The sequence below is a fragment of the Phaethon aethereus genome (assembly GCF_964289735.1).
Source record: "Phaethon aethereus genome assembly, chromosome: 5".
Lineage (NCBI taxonomy): Eukaryota > Metazoa > Chordata > Aves > Phaethontiformes > Phaethontidae > Phaethon > Phaethon aethereus.
The window spans coordinates 17635028-17661426 of record NC_138579.1 but is presented as its reverse complement, the minus strand read 5'-3'; the positions used below and the strand labels follow the sequence as shown (position 1 = coordinate 17661426).

The following is a 26399-nucleotide window of genomic DNA, read 5'->3' as shown; positions in this document are numbered from 1 at the left end:
AAATTATGGCATTTAAAACGCATTTAAAAACACATCAGCAGCAGAAACTACTTTATAGTCAGCCACTACACATTTCAAATTTCCAATTCATAGGCTTTATCTAGTAACAAAGTAATCATTAAACTATTCTGAAACACAGAGCAAGTTCAGTTCACTTTCTTTGCATCAAAACACTCTGCAGCACTTTACTGCGAACAATTACCTGAAACCCCTGAGACTCTATAACCTTGTAACAATCAGCAAGAAATTTTAGGCATTCAAAGACTAACTTAAATTTTAGTTTTTCATAATGCAGTTAAAACTACTTAAGATTTACTAGATGGTCTGATTTTATCTGCTGATTGATGTCTGGCCAGAAACACAGAATTGTTAACATTAGTGATCATGTGTTTTCTCCAAGAAACTTCACTCCTACCACGAAGGAGCTCTAACTTAAACTGGTAACTTTTTTTTTTTTTTTTAAGAACAGCTAACTCAAAGACATTTTCCTTTGAAAATTTAGACTGAATGCTTTTACTGTTCCATCTCATTTACATTTGTTTTATACACATCAAGACTTGCAGGTCTTATACTTTCCTGTTATATTTTCATGACTGAAGTACCAAACAAATGCTAGAAATTTTTATAAGCTAATATTTTAATTCTCGGTCTGACTAGTATAACAATGCTGTTTTCAAATACAAGAATAGTCCTTTTGGCAAAATGAAAAATGACTGAGATAGAAAATATATGAACTTTTGAAAACTGTATTTCAGAAGAGCTTAATGTCTACCCCTTGTCACGAAGGCTTTTTTTTTTTTGTTAAGAAAGCAAGAGCTGACAGTTTTTGTTTTGTTTTAGTGTGCATTTGTGAGGAAAGGAATAGGATTTAAAAGCAGGAAATACAGTATTTATTTGTAATTTAATACATAAGACACAGCATCAAGTTCAAACTATTGTGCTGGAAAACGTTAAAACACCTTGCTCTGCTTTCTCAAACTTCAAGCATAATTAACAGGGCAAAATTGCAGCAAACCTCTACTGATATTGGTGGGAATACGAGACCCACAGCTTTTTTAAAGGTAAATTAAGAGGTATTATAGTTACAGTGCAAAAAATTAAAATTTCAAGCATAATATATAAACATAGCACCAAAACAGAAAAAAACAATGCATGCAAAAAAAGAATGAAAAGAAAAGAAAAAAAGAACTGAGGTATTTAAGTGAAGAGTGCCTACAAAAATCTAATTAAAGAAGTATAGGCAAAGCCTAAAAAATAAAAGTATGATTTTCCCCCCACCCCCAGTAGACCAAAACACCAATGAGCTAGTTTCTCTAAATTAAGGACCTAAATCACAGATGTATCAAAAGTACGGCAGTAATATCTCAAACATCAACGTTCATGTTATTTAACAGCACAGCTTTGGTAGGTGAAATACGCATGCAACTCTGAAAAGTACAGTAAGAAATTTACGTGGAAATATCTCTAAGTGTAAAGGTGCTCTGTTTGTTAAATACGTAACCAATTGACTATAAAATCTGCAGCATATTTTAGGTGTGATATGTCTAAGGTTATTTTGTTAGAGTGACAGTTTGCACTGTGCAATTATTCATTATGTTTCCAGTATTGGAACTATCTAGCTTGCAGGTTTGTGAAAAACTGGAATTTTAGTCAAAGACCATATTTTGTTTACGGTATAGAAAAAAAACTGTAGGCTAACCACCTCCCCAGAATTGTTAAAAATAACCTAATTACATACATATGAATACAACTTCTATTATAATCCTGTAATAAGTCACAGCTATAGTAATGAGTTGTACTGTAAATATAGAGCTGTATCATTGTAAAATGCATAACAAAATGAAGGGAATGTAAAACAGTTTGTTCCAAAAAAGATCAGAAATTAAAGATTATTAATGAGGGTTTATTTATTTTTAAGGCAAGAACCTTTTTTTATGCAAGACTGTGTGGCATAAGGAAACTGAAGTTTCATTCTACCAGTATGCCAGCCATTTCAATTAAAATCTGTCCCTAACAAATAAGTGCAATAATGACTGGGAATGCCATCTTAATGTAAGAAGATGACATGGAGAGAAAAACGAAAAAAAGAAGAAAAAAAAAGAAGAAAAAAAAAAAGAGAATACTGGCACACTTTATCTTTCTTATACCCAATCATCCAGCACAGTTTATCAACTGCTTTATGACTGGCACTAGTGCACAGATTGAAGAATTTCAAGATTACTATATATAAATCTAGCAACTGCATTAGGCATAAGCTCCCTGGCCTTCTAACACTAAGCAAAGCTGTACTGACGATAAAAGTAAACCAAAAAGACCTGACAACAATTATTCTGAACACTTGCTAAATGTCATCATTAAAGCACTCTCGTGATTAAACAAAGCAGAAGTGAGGAAAGAAGACAAGATTGTGTTTGCGCAAAAACTATAACTACAATTAGTTCCAAAATTTTATACATGTTAAATGTTTTGTTATCTATTCTGTTATCAAACTTTAAATTCTGTCTTCCAATTTGTTCCTCTCAACATCAACATTTTCAAAAATTCACTTTATTTGTATGTGGGTTTTTTTCCCCCCATTTCATTTATTTTTAAGAGGAGTCTCAGCTGTTTGGGACCTGAGGTTGATTTGCTTTGAGGCTTCGTAGTGCTCTTCTCGCAGCTGCAGATTTGGCAATCCTGTAGCTTCTGCCAACACCTTTAAACTTTCCCTTTCCTACAACTTCCACTGTTACTCTGACCTTTCCATCGTAAGTTCTTTCTGCAGGACTGCAAAAATATACACAAGAATTACTTACTGCCTAGGCAAGTTAATGTGAAATAAGAGACCTAAATTCTCTTTTCTACAGAAGTTAAAGCAGTACAGTTAAACAGAAATCATTACTTTTCTCAGAAAATTATGCAAGGAAAAACGTAAAAATCAGTGAACACATTGATCATGCTAGCTGTTTAGTTCAAAAGAAATTAAAAGTAATTTAAAAATCCTCAGTAGTTTACGAAGCACAGCTTAAAAACATTTTATGGCAGCGTGTACCAAAGGAAGTGTATTCTTACCTAAATTTGGCTGTCTCTGGCTCCATCTCCAGCAGCTCTCGCACTGGGGAACGGGGCACATTAGCAGAAAACTTTTCTATTTGGGAAAAAAAACAAAACAAAACCCAAAAACCCTTAGCTTTGTTCCCTTCATAGCAGATGGTACTTAATTTTTTTTTTTCTGAAAGTTGACAATACCTATTAATGGCCTCATCATTGGATAGTACACTTGCCAAACCATTTCCAAAGACATTCCACTATCCATATAAATGGCACCAGCAAGGGACTCAAATATATCCCCCATGGCCTTTGGTACTTCAATGTCTTCCTCTTTTTCTTCATCTTCTTCAGATCTTCTGAGCTGTTTGCAATTAAAAAGAGCCAAGGCGGGGGAGGGAGAGAGAAGGGGAGGAGAAAGGAGAGAAACAATTGCTTCTTTTAAAATAAAGCAAAGATCTTCAGAAATGTAAGCTCTCTTACATCCTATCCTGAACTGCTTCCTTTAAGTTTTTCATTGACAACTTTCCACAGTGAAATTGTTCTTTTATTCCCCAATGAAACCAAGTTGCTGGAAATAACATTTTTGTGAAAAAAAATCTCAAACACCACTGCATACAGAGACCTTATATGCTTTGTGAATTCCTCCCGTAATAATTCTGTAGGATTTCACCATAGGTCTGCTTTTTCCAATAAGAAACAGACTTGGCTCTATCAGTTAATACTAGAAAGCTACTCATAAGAAAGCACAACTTCATACATTAATCATGTCCTAGAAGGAGATGTCAAAATCTGTAAGTCCAATCTCTGGATGAAAGCTGGATGTACCTTTCCTTACCTCACTTACCCCAGAAGACAAGCATGAAACAAGCATTAGCAAAATAACCATTAATAACAGATAACCAGCAACATCAGACTGAACTAACAGGCACACTTAGGTATTTTTTTAAATGTAGCAGGCAGTGTTTTCTTCTATGCTACTAATTTAAGACAATAGTCTATTCTCATTATTAAAACTAAACATCTTAATGGTCTTGAGTTAATCTAATCCTTTACTAAAAATACCTCAAATATATAACATACATTCACCTAAGCCCAAACAAGGTAACCTGAAAACAAAATTTCTTGACCATTACTCTCCTCTACCTAAACAGAAATAAGCTTCTGTTGGTCTTTTCCCCCAGCGGCACCCCTCTCACTCCAGTTGGTCGCTATTTAGGGTTTAAATCCCAATTCAGTCCTCGTAAGAGTCACCATACTACTTCATAAACTAGTCCCACCTAATACTTCTACTTAAAATAAATCAAACAAGAAGTCAGACCTGATGTGTACACACTCCAAACTGGAATTCTGATGCTAAAAAACAAATTCAACTGTTCTGAATAGTGTACTTCATACGAAGTGCAAACTGAAGCACTTTTGAGTTATACTGAAATAACAGGAGGAGAGAGAAACTAAGAGCTATAAGGCAAGGGCCAACAGATGTTTCAGGAGTGAGATTCTAAAAAAGAAAAGCAGATGATGTGGAGACACACATGGAAACCAGTCTAGCTGGCATGAACTGCAGAAACAAAGACGCTTGCATTAACTCTGATGAAATAAGAGTTTCAGTAATTCAGTGCCAGACCAAGATAGGGAGCAGGCGTAGGGAGAGTGAAACAAGAATTTTATTTGAAACAGCTATCACGCAATTTGGTTGCAACTTTGGTGGAAGATTCTAGGCAATCTTTCTGCATACTAGTAAAAACTGAACACAGCTAAAAATCACTACTATAAGCTCTTAAAATAAGTTTTTAGCCTTTTCGCTCATACTGTGAGGAAAACAAGATGAATAAGAGAGTCTGATCCTCTGATGTGAAATAATTTATATTATCTAAATTTCAGTGACAAATTTCTTAGTCAAGGTTTTCTGAACCTTCCCATAAAAGATACAGATTTCACTCTGATTTCAACAGAGTGCAAGAGCTGCAAGCACGTATATGTAACTGAAGTATTTTGATTCCCAAGCTTTTAAATTATGTATCGGAAAGAAGAAATTACTAAAGGCAAAAGATAACATGTTTATTTAGTGTTGGAGTATTCTCAGAGTATTTTCTACAAGATTGGTCAGTTTTTCAGGAGACAAACTATTAGGGATATCTATTGGATAACACTTTTAAAAAAGGGATAATGAGAAAGTCCATCTCTTCCAGGACTCTGATTAGAATTTGACTCACAAGGCCCTTGCTCTCATACATTTTCTGGAGCACCTTTTCTAAACGAGTTAGTTTTAGTCCATTCTCCAGAAAACAGATGTTCATTATCGTTAGCTTTCCTGCATAGCACAGATATGATCTGTGTTTGCAAGTCTTCAGTTAAACTATTTTTTTGAGTTGCTTATTTGAAAGATGCATATACTGTTTTCCTGGCTAGCAGAAATAACGTCTTTAGGAGTATGTCAAACACCCCTGAGTACAGTGCAACGACACCTGCTCCAGCAGAAATCACAGACAAAACACAGCGGAAATCTCTGTCAGTGTGCTACATTAAATAATCCCAGCATTGTGCCAAGATATTGTTCATGATGTTGCATGGATATCCTATCCTGAGTCAGCATTATGTGACTCAGTAACTCTTCTTCACAATTTTATGGTATAATAGTGCTTCCAATCTGTCAGTGAAGAAAGGAAGCTGAGCATCTCCCGCCATGTTGTTCTAGCACCACCACAAAAGCAAAATAGTGACTGAAATCAAGTGTCACAGAAATATCTAGTGGAAAACTAGTTTCAATTATTTTCTGAATGTTCTTTATTGACTTTGTACTTTAAGATGACTGTATTTTACTTTGCATATTGCATGTTTCATTACCAGGAGCCTGCTTCTATGGCTGCTGTGGGCGTAAAACTAAAACACTACAAAAATACGCATCACACTAACATCCAGTGACATGCTTCAAAATCAGATACTGAACACAATTCTTCTACTTCCACTAACCTCAGAATCCATTCCTTGCATTTCATTCTTTTCCATTTGAAACTGCACAAAGTCATCAATAACATGAAACAGTTCAGGAGAGACAGCTTTGAAGTACTTGTGGTAGTCATATTTTACAGCTAATGATGCAAAAATGGTATTATTGACTAGAGCAGATCGTAGGTCAGTAAGAACTCCTGGAGAGTGTTGCCGTGGGTCTTCATAAAGGTGCTTGGTTATGAGGTAGTCCAAAATTGCATCTCCCAGGAATTCTAAGCGCTGGTAACAATCTTAAAGCATTGGAAATAGAAGAATGTACATCAACACAATTAAGTTTAACACACGCATTCTTTCCAGGTCTTTCTGGATAGGAGGTTTGGTACACTGCCATGTAAATTCCACAAACTAACCAATGCTCAGAGAAGACAATCTGTTTTTTAGAACAGGTACCTTTGTGTTTAAAGAGATTGTTACTGAATTATTTAAATAGAAAAAAAAAAAATCAGAAAAAATCAGAAGTTCTATTTAACAATAAAGCTACCTTTGAACATAATACTAATTTGTCAGGCTAGCAAAACACTTGTGTTTATATTAATGCTTTTACTCAAGATCTTCACATTGTGCTGAGAAACATCAAAAAAGTAAAATCAAGAGATTCCACCAGCAGGCTGATCTGAAAGCAGTAACAATTAAACTTAAAAATATGAATAAAGAAATCAATGTATTAAAAGCAGGGGAACACACAATCCGAGATTCTTTCATCTAATTTGTCACACATTTACATTTCTCAGAAAGCTTTGAACAAAAATTCCCATTCAGAATGGGTCTTTTAAAGTGGAAACTATAACTGTCAAGCCTTTGCTGTTTGGTAAATTGACTGGGGACATGAGAATGGAGACTTACGCAGGTCTATTTTTAGCATACAAACAAAAGCAAACAGGGATAGGTAGGTAGAGAAGGAAGACAAAATTACTACAGAAGTAACATGAGCATGGAATGGCTAACACTAAGTTCCTTTCATAGAAGCTGAATCTAAGATGCTGCCAGATCTCAGCTGCTAGCTACTCCTTAAGAAAAAAACGTTACAGGTAACAGCCATTCACAACTGTCTTGGTAAATAAAAATGGAATCAAAAGTTTCTGCTACCAACAACATAATTTCATCCAGACACTATGCCTCAAGGGTTCTGTTTGTTAGTATATATATTTAAAAAGGAATCATCTACCTTCCATATGTTTTGTGAAATATTTCTAAAAAGTAAATATATGTATGTGGGTAATATCACCTAGAACGAAAAAACGAAGGAACACTTCACTGTTTTGTCAGAACTGTTTCTCAATATACTAACATTTCAAAATTACTTATTTCTTTAATTAATGCAGAGCTTTCTTACTCCTTGGAATAAGAAACCAATTTACTATGGGGAAAAATTCAGACTGCTGACTGCAGAGAATTTGCCATTCACTTCAAATAGCGTTGGAATTTTACCACGGTTTGTTTTCAATTGCATGTTACCGTAAGAAAATATTTGAAGTTTTAGAATGAACGACTACTATATTAATTAGTATAAGCAAAAGTAATTCAAGAAGATTACAGAAATACAAATTTGTACTGCTGTAAAATCTTTTATGAGATCATGTACAGAAACATTAAGCAGTTAACCTGAAATTAATACTTAGTCTGATTTAGTCAACTGCTTCAAACTTTGACTTTAAATATTTATGCAATAAAATGCCTAGACTTAAATTAAGCCTTCCAATTCACAACTTCAAATGGAAGTCTCCATATTTTGCTATCCTATAGACTATTCAGCTAATAAAAGTTGTATAGTCTACTTTTAATCTTCAGAAGTATAGTCAAAGGGTAATATTCTTGGGGTTAAATTATGGGAAAAATTTGCTAAATATATTTGCAAAACACAATCACTACTTCTAGAAGTACACTCCAATTTTCTAGACTTCTACAATAACCTATTTCAGCTAAATGACGATCTAATGTCAGTCATATACAACTAGTAATACAGCATCAGAGACGAAAAATGCTGCTCTTTCCCCAAACTTGGTTAGGCTTCAGTAAATCTTTTATCTGTATCAAGTCAAACTATGAATAATCATTGACATACAGCTTCAACAAGTATCCCCCTCTAAATAAGGGCAAGACATTCTTTTCTAAGATTTTGTATTCAGAGGCTATTGACCTCTTAAAGTACCATGTGATGTCTAAAAAAAGACTACATATGGGAACGCAACATACACTGCTTCTCTTACAATATGGAAAAAAACTGCCTAGTTTCTTTAAGATGACTTACCAGTAATGGTATTATAATGGTATGAGGCATGAGTAAATGCCTGAAGAAGATAAGCCTTGTTCTTAAAACTGTAGTTTATTTTCTTCTCAAAGTTTTCAAAACCAGAAATAAGGTGATTCAGGGTTTTTTCAGCATCTGGGTGATCAAACATACACCTTGGTGGAATCTTCAAACAGCCATACTCCAGGTCTTTATACAGAAAGGGCTCTGAATTAGCTACAGAAGCAGAAACAGAGTTTGGTGAAAGATTTTTCTGCTCACTGTTACAATTCTCTCTGGTAGCACACAAAGTGCCTTCCCAATCAGTCTTTTCAATTACAGGGAGCACCTTCAGCCCCAACGAACACAGGAAAAGCTGAGCAGCTCTTTCACCACAGCTGGTCAGATAGCAGCCCAACAGGGCTTCCACACAGTCTGCAATGCTTTTGTCAGCAATACACTGCTCTGTATGCAAGTCATATGAGATAGACTGTTTTCCTGCATCAACACCACAGTTTTCTTCTGATGGATTCCAGAAGCCCACTACAAAATCATCCTCTTCAACAGCCTTGCTAGGATCCAGATAGCACATAGCATCCCAAGAGCTATAGTCAAAATCATCAAAATCTGATGAAAACTGAACATTACCCAGGGATGACTTTTTGGGGGCTTTCCATTCATAGTTTGAATCAGTGGTTGAAAAGTGTGAGAGAGAAATTTTCTTCACAAAAGCCCCTGATCCCATTAACATGTTGTCAATGAATTTGATATGCTCCTGATCATACTCCAGAAAATCATCTTCAAAGTCTGTTTCTTCCTTCGGTAACCTCCACATTAGGTCTTCATCCTCTTCATCATCTTCATAATCATCAAGTTTACCATTAGCCAACAAATTCTCCTTTGTCTATAAAAGAACACAAAAAATATGGTACTGAAGAGGGAAATGAGAAACTTTTATTCCAGAACTGTCTGAAGAGTAAGATTTGAGTAGTGTCTGCTAATAATAAGGCTGATTTTTAAATTAATGTTCCTCATTACATTTTCTGATCAGATATACAGTAAAAGCTCAATTATCACTAATATTCTAAGACTAGAATAATTGTCTTGGAATACAAACCCCTTACAATTAACCTATAATAGCATATGTTCTACATATAACACATGCTGCATTTCATAGCAGCTTGTCCTTACACTTGAATGTGATGCACACACAATTAATTTTAAAACCACTACACATTATATACTTGCACACCAAAGCACGCAAAAGAAAAAATTCTAAATTAAGAAATTTAGAGAAGTAAAAGAAACAGTTCTGGTGGCACCCTTCTCTCTAGCTGCTAAGTAAAGCTATTACAAATGTTTAATCAATGTAACTTTGATGATTCTTCCTACATCTTTCTATGGCAAATACTAAGGGGCTTTCGGGGTTTACTATAGTCACCATCATGATAATCTCAGTTTTGGGACACACAATGGAAAACGGATTCAATAAAACAACTATAAGAAGTTCTTTACCATAGTCCTTCAATAAGTATCACTTGAAGCAGTGAAATACATTTATCCATGCTCTCAAACACATTTAGTTGCAAATTAATCCAGTTGGATTACTTGGCAAACTAGTAGAAAGTAAGTTTAGTGAATCAGTGTAGGTGATTTTTAAATTACAGATCAAAACCAAGAGTCTAATACCAGTTCATTGGCACGAACCTAATGCTTATGTGGGTGACAGTCTTGACTGCATGTACCAGGGATTCAGTAAGTGATCTTGCCATTTATTAGATGTTAGATATAGGCCAATTTCTGGTTGTGTAAGAAGTACTAACTTTACTGTCGTTCTTAGTTTTAACAAATACGAAATCTCTCCAGTTTGTCATACATTTAATATTACCAGGACTTCAAAATAGCAGGTCTAAAAATGCAAAGGCAATGAGTATTCATCGTACCCTTTAAACAAGTACATATTTGTTTAGAGTTTTGGTTTTTTTCAGGCTATACACACACAGTCTTAAGTAATTAAAAGAAAAGTTAAACTTGCCACCAATTTTCTAATACTTGCACACCTACCCACAACAGTAAAATTAATGATGTCTCATGCCTTTTCCCTGCTCATATTGAGCAAATTGGTATGGATTGATGTAAACTATAAATTGAACACAGCTATGCCCAGGCTATACAGTGCTGTACAATTTGCCATGGCCCCAATCCAGGAAAGCACTTAAACATACTAGCTAAACGCACAAGTAGTCTTCCTAACATCAAAAGGACCACTCACAGGCTCAACCCAGCATCACTGATGTCAGTGGGAATTCTGCCACTGAATTTGATAGGAGCAAGATCAGATTCAAAGTGCTTTTCTGGATTGGGTCCTGAATCAAGTGAAATAGCCTATATCTGCCCTCAATCTATGTATGTCATATTGTAGGTCTCAGCCACTTAGTCTTGCAAATCTGTGAACCAGATGCTACTACTGAGGACCTCTCCCTTTGGACCAAATGCACAACTCTAGAGGTGTGGTTGGGTGGCAGCTGTACGGTGCACTAGGCAGCACTTGAAAGCACCTAAGGATCAAACAGATCACAACGTTCCTCATCAGGATGGAACAGACTTAGTTGTGTTTAGTAACTGATATAGAAATTCATAGTTTAGACATTTTGCCAAAAGAATTGCTGTTGCTGTAACTACCCATCTCACATATACACAGCAAGGATTTCTGTAACTTTAATTGTTCAGAAAGAGATAGCAAAATTTTATTTCAAATAGTTATTCTGGATACTAAATTAGTCCCAACTAGAGAGCTAGTGCCGATTTTTTCTTGTTACACACCACCTGCCGTACCTGTCACTGAAACAATAATACACTCTCTGAATGAGACATGTCTATACGGATGATTGAAACAGATTTTGGTGTCTGTTTTTGCAAAGATTTAACAAATGATAAATCTCATTTTTACTACAATTTCCTTCACAAGTTTCTTAACTTTTATTTTAATTGTCAGGACAACTAGATGAACTACCCTAACATTGTCTGCACATCATTTCTTGTATAACAAAATAATAAAATTCTCTGTGATGAGAAGGAACAGTACGTTATGGAGCCAGGATGCAATTCTGATAGTTCATTTTTTTTTCATCATTAGACAGCATTTCAAAAATAAATCAACAATGAACCCCAGAATGAAAGAACCTTTTCTTAAAGAATACCTGATTGATTTTGAGTAAGTTATGGCCACTTGCAAGCTGAAGATAAACACATGTAAGTGCTCTTTTCACGCTTTTTGGAAATCAGCTATTTGATCAAATGAACAAAGGAAGATCCTTCCCCTTAATAAAGTTTGCTAACACAACAAATACCAACATTTGACTAGGATGTTTTAGTAATAATTAGTCATAATGATAAGAGATTTCTAGCCCCAGTCATAAACCATCAGCCCATGGATGGAAAATGAAATTTACATCCGAGAAAGCAAAGTATCTACTTGGCACCAAAAAACCCACTTCTTAGTTGCATCACTCTCTGCATCTTGGTCTGAAATAGTCTATTTACAAATGAACAGTGACAAGCAAAGAGGAAGAGGCCATTGAAGTTATGGACAGCTGAAAGGTTTTTTTAAAACGAATTATTAGCTCCTGTCCAAAATGCGCTACCTTACTTTTAGAAAGGTATAGCAGTAGGTCTCCTTGAAATGGTATCATGGCACAATACAGAATCACAATTCAGGTTATTTTATTCTGCAATAAACATTTATTTGCACAGTACATCTACCTAATAGTCCTCTCATGTGCCCTCTGGTGGTTCTATAATCCGAGTGTGGTATTCAGAATTGAGAAAAGAAAAAAAGCCAGCACTGTATTTTGGATGAGAAGTAGCTCTTGGTCATACCCATGGCGTAGCTAACAGTAACCAAAATTGTACATTTTCTCAAGCCAGTTCTAACCTTCATTCTGCCTCAGCACTATGAAAAACAGCAACTCCTTTTCATATATTCTATAAAGGTGAACTCGTTATTTACTAAAAGGAGACAGTCTTCTGCCTGTACGTATTTACAGAAAGAACGGTAGCGATAATTCTGTTTGGAAATTTCCAAGAGACATTTCAGAAAAACTCCTGAGCGCATGCTAATTACAAGCAAGAAAGTTCTTCTCCTCTGCCTTTCTATTAATATATACAGGCATTACTGGATGACGTTCAGTAAATTTCTTTCCTTCAGGTTCTATTCAAGATCAGTTTCCCTCTCATTTTCCGTAAGTTATACTGAAGTTTTAGAAAGGAAACAAAGATACAGATTCCTTTTTTTTGCTGAAAACATAGAAAAATATCTAGAGGGTGGGAGGAAGCAAGGATGAGAGAATATAGACATGCAGATAATTATTCCTCAACACAGTTAAATGAAGTCTTACCATTTCATCTTTCTCCCACTTATCAGTGTTGCTCTTGTCCTGGTTTACTATGTAGCCAGGAGGAAGCCAATTGACGGGGGGATCAAAGATCGATACCACCATACGACTAGGCAGTCCTTTCTTTTTTCCAAGGCGATACAAATTACAGTTGCTGACCTTCAAGAAAAACATTCTGGTAAACCTCTGGACATACATTTGTATAAAAATGGGTTACAATGCAAAAGGAGCAAAACAATTTTACATGTCAAGCCAAATCTTGTACCATTGTGCATTTTCTCTAATTCTCAAAGGGGAGTTCAGCTTTCTTAATATAGTACAACCAATTCACATCAAAGTACAGAATTTTAAAAAACTTTTTTTTCAAGGACAAGCATATTAGGTGTGACAATTTCAGCTAAAAAAAAAAACTGAGAGATTAAATGTTCTTTGCAAAACAAAATTATTGCTACTGTTAAAATAATAGTAAATGTAACCTGTACAAGTGTCATTAATTACCAGTATTAATAATCAACATCCAGACTAGATTTGGAACCAAAAATTATTGCTATTATGGGTAGATTGACCTTGACAGCAGAAAGTGTTAGAACAGTTCTGTATAACAAATCTTAAGTTATAATGCAGATGTTATTCTGATAGTGTCTAAAATTCTTTTAAATAGTTTAAAGGGAAAAAAGCACTTTGACATACACAAACATACTTCCTTTTCCTTTTTAACTATCAAGATCTGATAGTTTATCATTTCGAACACTTTCCATGTTTCTTTTTAAAGTCTTGAGATATGAACCTGAATATTCAATCACTTCTTTTATTTGAACAGTGCAATTTATTTAGCTCTCCTTATTTTCCAAGATTAAACTTTTCAATCATTTAATTCTCAGTTATACATTTTATTAGAGGTAGACAACCAAATCTTAGCATTTAATTCAAGTTATCATATTGAGGGGTGGGGCACCCAAACAAAACAAACTTTCACATGATTGTGTATCCCAGAATTTAAAAACAGGAGCAATAGAACTAAAGACTCTGCTCACTACTGTTTACGTTTACTTTAAAATATTTCCAAAAGTTTTTGTGCAACAGCTCTTCAAGGTTATTTTTATTGTTTCATTTTCAGTGTTCCTGTAAGATCATGCTAAGAATTGTCAAGGAAAGTAACTTATTGAGGAAACAAAGGAAAGGTCAAAAAAAGGCACAACCTAAGGCTCTGTGCTGCTAACTCTCAGTCCTTCGTTCAAGCACTCCTGTTAAAGATTTCCTACTGAATACAGCTCTAGTGTTCAGTCCACCAAATATCCTCACTAACCCAGAACTTTTAGTTCTGTTCAGTCCTGTCCTTTCTTAGGCTGGTAATCAGCTGGTTTATATTTCAAAATAAACTGTAGAAAACAGTTTCAGTCAATCACAGTTATGACAACGTTAACCCTGTAGTCCTGTAGTTTTTATTCCTAACATCCATGCTACCCAATGCACAATCAGTAAAGCTGTGGATTTAAATCAACCTGTTGCCATTTAACCTTCTAGTAAAATGTTTATATAAATATGGCTTGCTACAGCACACATTTTACATAGTATCACTGGAGTGTTACTACTTACTTTTTTGCTTCTCATATATGACAGCCGTCCCTCATGAGCATCAGGGTAAGTGCAAAACAAGTATGTAGTGATGGCATGCTTTAAAAACGAATCACCAAGCATTTCTAGCCGCTCCAGATTAAATCCATCACTAGCATTTGAAAGAGTCAAAGCTTGAAGAATGAGACCAGGATTAGGACCAAGAGTTTTTGAGGAGTACACACTGGAAGGGTTCTTTTCAGAATCTGCTCTGTCTTTTGAAAGATTAATAGCTTTTGAAGTACTGGTGGTCACTGCCATTTTGGGGCATCCATCTGAGGTAGATCTGTTAGCATTTCCATCAAGGTATTTATTACTCAGTAGAGTACATTCATTGCTGGGCTTGGGCTGGTTCTCACTGCTGTATAAATTCTGAATGGGATATGAGGTAGTTGGTTGTACAGGTATTTCCTGCCTGCAGTAATTCAGCTGATTTCCTTGGCAAAAGTCTCTGTTAACTAAATCACAATTGCCATTGGCAAGATTTTTATTATAAGAAACACCATTAATTGCTGCAAGTTCTGCTGAGACATCAATTTGGAGTTTATTGGGTGACTCACTGAGCAATGTTCTGTAACTCACAGACATTTGGTCATGGTTTTCTGCAGAAGAGGTTCTATTAGCACCTTGATGTGCAGCATTTTCAGGGACTACAATTGTGCTGTGCTTACAGTAATTTTCATTCTCTACTGAAGAGGAGTTAGGAATAGAGATGAAGGATTTGCTGTCAATAGACTTTTTCCATCCAAAGTCCAAGTTAGGATATCTGTAAAGACACATGCTGATTTTGTTAACAAAAAATATTACCATAAGACAAAACGACTATATGCACATACATGTTTAAAAAATGCCACATCCTTCTGAAAAGAATGGCAACTGCAGCATCTAACTTCACAATTCACAATCAAGTCTTTTTAAACTATGTTTCACTGAAAACTGACAATGAGTTAAACAAAGGGTGTCAGCTTTAAAGTCATGCGGTAATGGTTAAGTTTTCACCTTGTTTTCCAACGAAGTCCAATATCATATTGAAAAATACATATTGCAAAAATACATGCCTGAAATCTGCAGGAAGTGATTTAACCCCTACACCAGCATCAGTGGCTGTTTGAGCTCTTAGTTCCTCTGCTGTCAAAAGGCAGTGCAGGCGATAAAGTATGCTGGGGAGGCAAACTGCTTTTCTCCACAATGATGCTGGAATAGGATGTATAGCACAAAGCTCTGGAACCAGTATCTGGGGAGAGGAGGGGGGGAATGAAAAGAATTTTACCTGTAGTCATCAGATCATTGTTAAGAGAGAAGCAACTTGATTTAGGTACTCCTATTTTACCTGCTTATTCTGCAAACTTTCCCACTTTGCCTTCCTCTTCTCAGCACTGCTTAGTGGAAGTGCTTTCCCCTTCTGATTCAAATGGCGAGGAGTCAAAAGATTAAGTCTAAAAACCACATGAAAATACGTTAATGTAAGTACAATTGATTAATAGAACGTACTAGCTTAAACTTTCTACAGTGATGACTTATTCTTAGTATTCAACCTTAATGCATTGTGAAGTGACAGCACAGTTGTGTCTGGAAACAAAAGGACTCAAGTTACAGTTGTTAGAGCATAAGTTAAGTACACCCTCAAGAAAAAAAAAATCAATAATTATTTTGGAAAACACAAGCCCTCAAGCTTTATCCCATAGCTGATTTAAAAAATGGCACTATTGTCAAACTACAAACATGACTGTTACCTTGAAGATGTGTGGTCCACATCCAGCAGTGGCTGGTTGAGATTGGTCAGATCAAGATTATACTTTGTTTTATAATATTCAGCAAAAGTTTCATATTCAGGGGAAGGGAATTTACTGAGTGGAGTAAGATCAGTGTATACATCAGCTACATAGAATCGATGAGGCTGATCAAAATTTCGATACCTAAAAAAAAAAAATTGACATATGTTATAGACTTAGGGCAAAGCTTGTGCTAATTTCTTAATGTTCTGATGTTGTCAGGTGATAAACCTGACAGGTGATAAATAGCTCACTTGAGGTTTTTGGTTGATGGTTTTTTTTGTTGTTGTAGAAACCATTTGTTCAGCTAACTCAAACACTAAATAAGAAGTGTGCTATAAAATAAGGAGGAATAAAGTCAATCTATAATTTATGGAATTCCCTCTACAGAAACATTTAAATTAAATGCAGGATTTGTATCTTCAATACCTAATACAAGATCAAGCTCTGGACAACAATCTCTAAGAGCAATGCTGCAAATGATGATTTCTTAATTCCAAACACTTAACAATTAAACTTTGTAATTTGGCTTTTTAATGTCTAGTCTCCTATGTGCTACAATCAGTAGAAACCGAGTTCTGCTGCATACAGAGATGGTACTACCTCACACCTAAACTGGTATTTTAACCAAGTCATCCTCCAAACAAAGTTAAAATACAAAACCCCAAATATTTAGTAAGGTAAATTCACAAGATTTCCAAGGACAATGCAGTTCTGGTAATATGGCAGAATGCTAGAAAAATAAAGTCAGAATGTTGGCAACACCTTTATTGTGGCTGTCAATGCTAATTGGATACTATGGTTATAAACATTCACAGGAAAATAATAATTTTAAAATAATGAAATAAATATTCAATATTTAGATGTGCATATTAGCTTATTTTGTGCTTTGATCTGCTGCACCTATCATTTTAGGCTTCTATTCAAATATCTAAATAGACATCTCTAAATAAAATTAACACACTATTAAGAGAAAAATCAAGAAAACCATATTCTCAGGATGTCTGAACTTAATTGACGAACACGCTGGTTAAAGGGGCTTTCAGAAAATCCTTTTTCCTTATCTTATTCACATTCATGCCTATTCTGAAGAATTCAGTCAGAACTATACCAATACACAATTATTGTATTATGCTTCCCCTGAGGAGCTTACAAACAAGTAGAATAGAGAAGGACAAGCACATCTTTCCACCATTTGTATGTTGCCTGAAAAGAAAAGTACTTGAAATTCTGAGATTTCTTAATGTATGAAACAAGGTCAAAAATTTTTTGCCTTCTCCCAAGCCTGAATATTATCAGATGGCAACTAATAATTCTCATAAAAGACACGTACTCAGCCACCATCTACCTTTTTTTTTTTTTAAAAAAAGGCAAAACTTAAAAAAAAAAAAAGGGAGGTGTAGGGGGTGGAGCGGTGGGGAGAATAGTACTAGTTTAGGCACTGTGGCCAGATATTCAGACAGGTGAAATACCATAGCTTCATGGAAGTCTGGCAACTCTGCAAATTCACACCACCTATGAGCTACTTGTATGGCATTAATTCTGATCACATGAAGTAATGCTTATACACAGTGATGGTCCATCACCACTTTTTCACCACAATATTCATCAGCACTGGCAGGATGACATTTAAAGAAAAAAAAAGTAGTCTAACACGGAGGAGACCAAAACAAAGTACTAATATTTATCTTCTAGATACATATTCTGCAACTACCATTGTTTACAATGTACTAGGTACAAGCACAAGCCAGTCAGTCCATCTTCTTTCTTCACATCATGCCAAACATGACATAGGGAATAATTAAGTCTCCACAAAACCTACCAATTGCAGAGTACCTTTGCATATTCAGTACCTAAAATGATGTAAATTTCTCCCCTAAATACCAGGCAAGAGAAAGATTCCTTTAACTGGTCTTTTTCACTTGTTAATTTTTATGTCTACCAACAGCATACTCCCCTTTAGCAGACCTTTTGTGTGACGAAGTAGTAATCAGAGAACAGGACTCTCACTCAAACCTTCCAAATTAAAATTGGTTTCATTAGGCCAGTTCTTGATGAAGTTGCGATGTTATCAGAATACTACATAAGTTTCGTGGTGAACTCTACTATTCCTAATATAAAGGTAATGAGTCTTGTGAGGCCTAAACTCTTAAATCCTACTATGTAAGATTAACTATTGACTAAAAAATATCTTTAAATTATTTAAGACACCACCAGATACCTTCAAATTAATCGCATACATTTTTACAAGCAATTCTATTGCAGATCTTAACATCCCTTTATTACAAGTAAATATTGTAAATATTTACCTAAAAAACAATTACCTATAAATACAATAGGTACCTACCTAAAGTATTTATACAGAACTCACCGTGGAATGATAACTGCATCCTGGTAATCTTCTAACTTGAAAATAAAAGGCATTTCTTTTGTATATTGTGTACTGGGAATGCCTGTACGCGCCTCAGATTTCTCAATGTCTTCCATAAACTTAAAGTCAATGTCCAAAGTGCTGGAGTCATCAACTTAAAAAGGAAAATGCAAAACTCAGTTATTCAGGGGAGAGTTTTCCAGGCTGAACTTTTCTGGGAAGATGTAAGTTACAGGATTTTTTTTTCTTATTCTATACGCATATCTGATTATTTCAAAAAAATTTCAAAGGAGACATCTATATGATTTTAGACCTTTATAGAGTCAGCTGAAACCTACTATAAATCAACTTACATCACCAAGTTAAAATTAATTTGGAATTGTGAAGAAGTAATAAAAATATACCTGACAAATTTTCATACTATCACATATGGTATTATTTCTACAGCTAAAATCTGAAATTTAACACAAACATTAACAATGTGTTGCTAAAGGAATTCAAAGTGAATATTTAAAAAAAAAAGAGCTCTGTTCTTACCAACATTAAGAGGTAGAACACAATAGGCTGAATCAGCTTCTGTGGGTTTGAACTCTAGTGCAGGTTTCTCAAGACGAAGAATATGTGAAAAAATGTACTGGTGGAGTCGCGTTATCAGCTCAAGCATTTGCAGAGACAGAGTAAAGCCAGATTTCTTAAGCTCAATAGATATTGTAACCTCTCCAGAACGAGTATACACAGGAAAGTGAGGAATCTAAATCAGAAAAAAACCAAAAGAAATCAAGAGAGAAAAACCAGACTATGATTCCTCTACAGAGTAATGGTTGTTTAGTTCAGATGCTGAGGCAGTGCTTGCCTGATTCCATATCAAAACAGATCAGAATTTTGACCTTTGAGGACTTTCAACTGTAGATGAGATTTTGAAGGCTTAATTTCTTTTTTTTTTTTTAATAGTTCTCCTTGTGTTTTACAGCTCTTCTCTGTATATAAGGTCAAGTAAAAAAGAAAGTATTTTACATTAGGGAGGAAGAAATGTGAAAACCAGCAGTATTCCTGAATTTTTTTTTTTTCCCCTGCAGGTAACAGAAAATATAATTTGAAAAAAAATCTTCCTCAGCTGAGTCTCATCCACAGAAAATGCCTTTCTATAAAAATTTTCCAAAGCAAGAGGTGCCAATTTCAATTAACACAGCCTATTTTTTCTGCTGCTGCAGAGTACGAATGCTTAGGGGACTTGCTACCATAGCTTTCATATAGATAAGGAGCACTGCAGGCCATCTCTGTAGCTGATATGCCACGCCTATCATATCTCATACAAAAAGGGAGGAACATTTTGAATTTGCTACTGCAAAATAATAAAAAATAAAATCATAAAACAAAAGTTTGGTAAAAATAGAACAGACTGTTCCATCGCTAAAGACAGCAAATGAAGTTGTGACTGGACGGATATTATTGCTCCTTTTCAGGAGGTTACTCAATACAAACAGCATTTATGGTCACTTCCAACTCCTCAATCTGGGGATGGGGAATAAGTGGAAAATGACAGGTTGTAAGGCATATAGAATAAGGAAAGAAGCTAGATTCATTACCTGAGGTATAGGTTTAGCTGTCAATATGCCAAAACATCTTGTTGTGTCCTCAGGAGGATATAGCTTTCGTCTCCTGAAGTTGAGCTCATCAGGTAGAGGAGTCGTTAACACCATTCCTATTACATACAGGTAACAGGGCTGATCAGGTTTGGGATAACTATCCCTCAAACATTCTGGAATCTAAAAACCAAAAAAAGACAGTCAACATTAACATGATAAATATCAGCAAAATTCACCTAAAGACTATTCTTTGAACAAGGTGTTGCATGTTTATCTGGAAAGGTGTTACTAAAAATGAGGAATAAAAAAATATTAATCTGGATTTAAGTAATGTTTTTTTTCTATAAGCAAAAACGTTTGGTCAGCAGCCTGGCCTGGCAGCCACGAGATCTGTCCGAACACTAGCATCAAGGGAGCACAATGCTTCCAGATCTTCCTATTTGCCAAGAGGCAACTTCCATTACATCCCTAACTTCCTCTGTATCCATCCTGTTAGAAATGCGAGTCTAACTGGAGAACACAGACATCACTTCACCATAAATACAACTGAAGTTTTGATGCCAATTTCCATATTTAGCCAGGTCTTTGGACCTTAAAAGAAGGGGAACAAAAAAAAAAAAGTAAAGAAAAAGAAAATCATGCACAGAGAGGAAAAAACCCCTACACCCCAGTAATTCAATTTTCATATAGGCTTGGCTGAACTTACAGCTTCATTATCACTCATTCTTTTCCCCAGCAGAGCTGCTTAAAAGCATCAAAAACGTTTTTTATACACTTGGGACAAACAAAAACAAAATTCAATATACTGTCCCTTTGCCCAGGCACTACACTGTAGAAGTTTTCTAATAACAATTTTAGCTTGCAGATGTGAATACTCACAACAGCTATAGGCACTTTTAACTCTGCTGCTCCTATTTCTCATAGACCTTAAGAAACGATGCTTTATGTTTGGTAGGAGTTCATTACTTCATGGGTCTCAAAAATGATCCTCCTGTTTATCTAAAATTGAACTGCAATAGATGTAGTCCTGGATTTTGAAGTTATACTGTAGCAGAACTATGGCCTTGGCTTAATGGAAAATTACTCATAAGTTTAATAACTATATTAAGCCCAAGAGGATCTTGTAGACCTTCAACATTTGCCAAAGCTTCTTTTCCAGATGTGAAAAGTTGGGGCAAAAGCAAGGGAAAATGTTCTTGGATTCTATATTAAAAAATAACTGAGAAAGAATGATGCGTCACTTGACAAATCAATTCCTCTGAATGAGAGATACCATAATTGTGCATTGTACAAGTCACACATATTCCAACAATCACTAGTGAGGTAAGAGGACTGAGAAAGGCACTTGTAACAAGAAGCACCAAGAAAAGCTGTGCAAAGGTTCAAGCTGTTTGTGAAATCTTGCAAGAAAAAGGTTCTCATCTGCTGTTCCCTCTGTAACACACTCTGTGATGCCACAGTATCCTTTCCTAAGTTTTCCTAATAACCAATTATTTAAACTACTAGTAAAACTGGGGCATGCGGAGGATGCCAAGAATGGAATTACTTAAGGGCTATCACCATAACTGAGGCTGCACGTGAACGTACAACACAGCACTATAGCCCACTACTGTAAGCGTACATGCTGACACTCCTACATGTGACCAAAGGCTATCAGTTTCTCCGTGAAATGTGAAGATTATCAGAAGCTACTATGCTTCTATTCTGAATGAGTTACCTGTCAAAGGACCTTAGACAGAACCTGTAACAACTGCAGGGGAAGAAAGAAGGTTCTGGAGTAGTTGCAAGACACTCCGAAAAAAGCTTTTCTCCATTTTGTCTTAATTTTGAGTATTTGACATTCCCCCATAAATGCTAACTAAGTCCAGTTCCACAAACTGATGTGGCTGAAACCTGTTGTAACAGATCTACAGAAAACTTAATAAATAACACAGAGCTGTAGTGAGTATCTTATGTGACCCCTTTAGCATTTTAAGTATAATTTTTAGAAGTATTTTAGAAGTAAAAGATATTAAAAGCACACTTATTTGATATTGTAAGATTTAAACCAAAAATCATTGAATTCTGTGTTCAACCAGTAAAGTCACCAAACTAAAGCAAGCATCTAAAAAAGAATAAAAATCATAATTTTCTATGTTTAACGCCTGGCTGATAACTTTGACCTCCTGGGCATCTCCTTCAGCCTTCAATTATTTGTCTAGAAAGCCAGTAATTCTTCCTTTGCTCTAGTGTATTTACAGATTTTACAGATTGTTAATGCAGGACAATTATTCCTCCCAGTTATTTCTATACTAGGCAAATACAGCCAACAAGCTTTACAGAAAGTGTGCATTCTTTAAACTACAGGCATGCTTACAAAGCATGTGATCCCATAAGCTCATTCATGTAATAGTGCAAGTCTCCATACAGTTAAAATTGCAAAATATTTCCACTACAAATGCAAGACTTGTTGTAAAAGACTCATCAGGTAAGATTAAGAGTTGGCAATTTTGTCTTATCAGTACATAAAGCATTGGAGATGTGGACAGCAGTGAGTGATACTAACAGCTTTAGGATAGCATTGTCGTCTTTTTGTAGAGCCTGGCCTTCCTGGAACACTGGTTTCTTCTTCATCATGTAAATCAAGCTCCTCCTCATATTTAACCGTTTCTTTACCAACCGGCATCAAATGATCATCCAGTTCACCTGAATATTATGAAGAGTACAAAAAAATACCATTATGAACAATCAAATTTTGGTTCCTTCAGAAACTACACAGTAGACATGATTGCACATGAAAACACCTCACCTAAGTTTTTAAAATACATTTACTACTGGAAAGCTCCAAAAGTGTAGCTTTGGAAGAAAAGTGATAAAGGTTGACTTTTTGGTAAAAATACTTATTTACAGAAAAACCCCTGAAATGTGAATTAAAAAATTGAATTACATCATGAAAATGTCAAAGAAAAATAAACTCTTTTGCCCATAAAAAACAACCACTCACTGAAATGCTCATTTAAAAATCACTCATATGGAGCTATGCCAAGAAAGAGGGAACAGTGATATTTCTGTATCATTCTGAAAAGGGAATTACTACTGTTGAATGTGCACTGTCAACACTGAGTTGAGCCATCATGGTGTTATTCTTGGATACACTTATTGGTATGAATTCAGTGATCAAAAGGTTTAACTCGGAATAAAAAAATACAAACCCCAGACTCACAATTTTTTTTGCTTAAGAGATACATAAATACTTCATCAAACACCCATAACATGGAATTCTCTTTGAAACATTCCACAGTAAAGAGTATGCTTCATTACACTTAATAAAGACAAGAGAACTGAAGTAATCTTGCAATGTCCTATTTTTGGAACGTGACTTATGATGCAGTAGAGAATACAATAAAATTAGGGCTGTGTATTTTATATTTTAATTTGTTACAATTCAATTTAAAAAACAAGTTATTTTTTGGCTGCAAGATGTAGCCCCTGACCTATAATCAACATCTTCTAGAGAAAACTACTCTTTTCCCCTTTATTAGCTATATTCAATTTCAAAAATCTGTGTGCCTTGCATTAACATTACATTTGCTGTTTAAGACAAAATACGTCAAATAACAGGATTCCCCTGGAAAATTTAACTTTAGCTTACAAGGTATAAGCTAAATTAGTAACTACATGATCATATCACAAAACAAAGCAAGAGAAAGGAAGCTATAGTAGATGGCTACACCAGAAACGCATGTATATGTGTAACATCCGTACCATGTTCAATTTCTCTATTATAAAATATTCTTTACTAAAAAGGTTGCTTTTCCAGTTCTTACCAATTTTGTGCAGTTTTTCACAGCAAATAAGAGCTACAACTCTCTCAGCCAGTCTTGCACAACTCATTGGAGGACCCTATAAACATTTAAATATTTAACAACTTTGGTTCATTAGCACATTACTTATTATACATGTTTAATTAGTTCGATTTAACACAAACTTATTAGGTAAGCAAAACTTTTTAATAAATACACTGATGACAGTTTTGTGAAGGTATTCAGCTTATGTTGTTTTCCACAGAAGCCAAAATTAGAAAATTACAGTAACTCAACTACTATTGATCAAAACCAATAAAGGATGTTTTTCTACATCTGATACATAAATGTGTGAAAAAAAAAGGCACTAGGAAGAATATCTAAGTATTTTTGCCTTTGGAATAAACAGTTAACTGCTGGAATACAGATTAGAACAGAAACAAACTGTGATCCAAATACAGTTACAGAGCACAGTAGCAACGTTAATAACAATGAAACGAATTCTAGAAATGGCACGGACACATCTACACCAGCATATTTACTTATTTCCACGCTTTTCTTTCCCCAAATACCTACAACAATTGAAGCTCGAAGAGGTGAGTTGATTGGCAGGTAGAGAGTAGAGTAAAACGTATGATCAGGTAGTTCTCGGGTTTTACACTTGGGAGCTAGGTGTGTAAATGGATCACTTGGTAATCTAGCGCAGTACCTAAGTTGACAAAACATTTTACAAATCATCAAAATCTGCAAATTGAAACCTAAACACATTTCAGTGGAGTCTTGCCTTACTGGAGTAAAACACTACAGAAGATGACTTCAGGCCATACTGAGCACTGCAAGGGTATATTCCTGAGTTAGTTCAACTAACTATGGAGCAGAAGGCCTCCAAAGTCCTTTACCATAAAGCTGGTCTCCAGCAAGGTGGTTCCAAGGTTATAATGATGCACAAGTCTATTCCACCTTTCCTTGACTGCACTCACTTCCCCCTCTCCCAACTTGGAGTCAAATGCAAACATGCTGATGTTAAACCATACTGGACCTCCTAACGGCCCATGAATAATACCACATATAATGAGCTGCCAGCTAGCCTTTGAACCATCTACCATTACACCCTTCAAATCTGACTACATTGGAAGGTTTTACTGACCAGGCAGTCCACTGAAATGGTCTGCATCTCAAGAATTTGACTACTAAGGTTACTATGGCAATTCCATCAAAAGCTTTACTTAAGTAAATGACATTCACTGCCTTCCCCTGTTCATAGTGTCAATCACTTCATTACACAGGAGGCAAGGCTGGTCAGGTAAATTGCCCTCAATAAAAGTCTGTAAGCTGCTGCCAACCCCCTTTTCCTTTACACGCCTGGAAACTGCTTCTATGAAGACTTGGTCCATAATATTCCATATGACTAAGGTAAAATTGACCCGTCTGTAGCTCCCTGGATCTTCTTCCTTGCCTTTTTTGTAAGTGTCATAACATTTACCTTTTCCCACCCCTGAGGACATCCTCTAATTGCCATGGCCTTACAAAGGTGGTATTTGGCTAGCTCCCTTTGAAGCATACCACCCTGTCTTGTGGACTGGTATTATATTCAGCTTGCTTGCTATGGTTTTGTTTTTAAACATGACAACAGATCACTATTACAAATATGAACACTAGAACTGGAAGATACTATAGTTTTAACAAGCCACTTTTATTTCTTTATTTTTGAAGCTAGCTTGTCAAAAGCAAAAATAGCAAAAAATAATCTTACCACCCATTTTGAAATAGAATGTTTTCAGGGCAGATTTTAATTAAACAGAAATCAAGATCACTACATTTATTATCAGAGCTAGAGCCTCTGTAGGGTAGAGCCAAAAAGCAAACTATCGCTTCAAACCGCTGTGACCACTTTCTTCAGGAGAGAAGATCCTGTCAGTCAGTATTCCTAAAAGGAAATGTGTACAATGCCCCAGTCTCTGCTTCCATGTTGCGAGGCAGACTAAGAAACTTTTTATTCAAAGAAAAGAACTAAGAAGTGAATATGCCTCTTACCTATTTATGTGTCCAATAGCAGTGTTAATAGTCACTCTTGGACTGTTCTCATCTGGCCTCAACACATAGGGTGGAAATACATCATCATCATCAACAATGGGTTCAGTTTCAGTTTCATTGGTATCAACAGATTTTGAGCATTTGTTTCTGAGGATCTTAACATTTCAAGAACAGAACATGGTGAGAGATTTTTCCCTTAAAAAATACTATAATACATTTAAAAAAAACAGGCACATTCCTTTGACCTCATACCTTCTCGATTGCTTTGTACGTCTTAAGATCTTCTTCAAAACTTTTGATTTTGTCTGTATCTGCTAACATAATGTAATTGGAAATTGGTGCTCTAGCTCTTCCTTTTGACTGCACGTAGGAACGGTACTCTGTGGGCAAATCAAAACGCACCACCAAGTTGCATTTTGGTATGTCAACGCCCTCTTCTACAATACTAGTAGCAATAAGTAGGTTAGTCTCGTGTGCACGAAATTTTCTAAGAACCTGCAAAAGTAATGAAGACAAATTTGAGAGATTAGTCCGACATCTGTTTCCATCATCAGATTCACAAAAAGCCAATAAAAACAAG

The 26399-nt window shown here is 35.4% G+C and overlaps 1 protein-coding gene across 3 annotated transcripts in view; it reads right to left on the bottom strand.

Moving 5' to 3' along the window:
- Positions 1 to 2566: 2566 nt before the first annotated feature.
- Positions 2567 to 26399, bottom strand: part of DICER1 (dicer 1, ribonuclease III) — a gene marked incomplete at its 5' end in the record, with an annotated part of 37926 nt that continues 14093 nt past the window's right edge. For 2 of the 3 annotated variants that reach the window (XM_082000772.1, XM_082000774.1), the window contains 18 exons: positions 2567 to 2766; positions 3052 to 3127; positions 3229 to 3391; positions 6001 to 6269; positions 8288 to 9170; positions 12664 to 12819; positions 14257 to 15040; positions 15333 to 15508; positions 15605 to 15710; positions 16008 to 16190; positions 18418 to 18571; positions 18955 to 19168; positions 20004 to 20183; positions 22549 to 22688; positions 23810 to 23885; positions 24362 to 24494; positions 25820 to 25974; positions 26072 to 26314. In XM_082000772.1, coding sequence (XP_081856898.1) covers positions 2601 to 2766; positions 3052 to 3127; positions 3229 to 3391; positions 6001 to 6269; positions 8288 to 9170; positions 12664 to 12819; positions 14257 to 15040; positions 15333 to 15508; positions 15605 to 15710; positions 16008 to 16190; positions 18418 to 18571; positions 18955 to 19168; positions 20004 to 20183; positions 22549 to 22688; positions 23810 to 23885; positions 24362 to 24494; positions 25820 to 25974; positions 26072 to 26314 — 4257 coding nt within the window. In that variant the 3' untranslated portion in view covers positions 2567 to 2600. Of the gene's footprint in view, positions 2767 to 2825; positions 3128 to 3228; positions 3392 to 6000; positions 6270 to 8287; positions 9171 to 12663; positions 12820 to 14256; positions 15041 to 15332; positions 15509 to 15604; positions 15711 to 16007; positions 16191 to 18417; positions 18572 to 18954; positions 19169 to 20003; positions 20184 to 22548; positions 22689 to 23809; positions 23886 to 24361; positions 24495 to 25819; positions 25975 to 26071; positions 26315 to 26399 lie in introns of those variants that run through there. The other variant, XM_082000773.1, reaches the window with a different exon arrangement.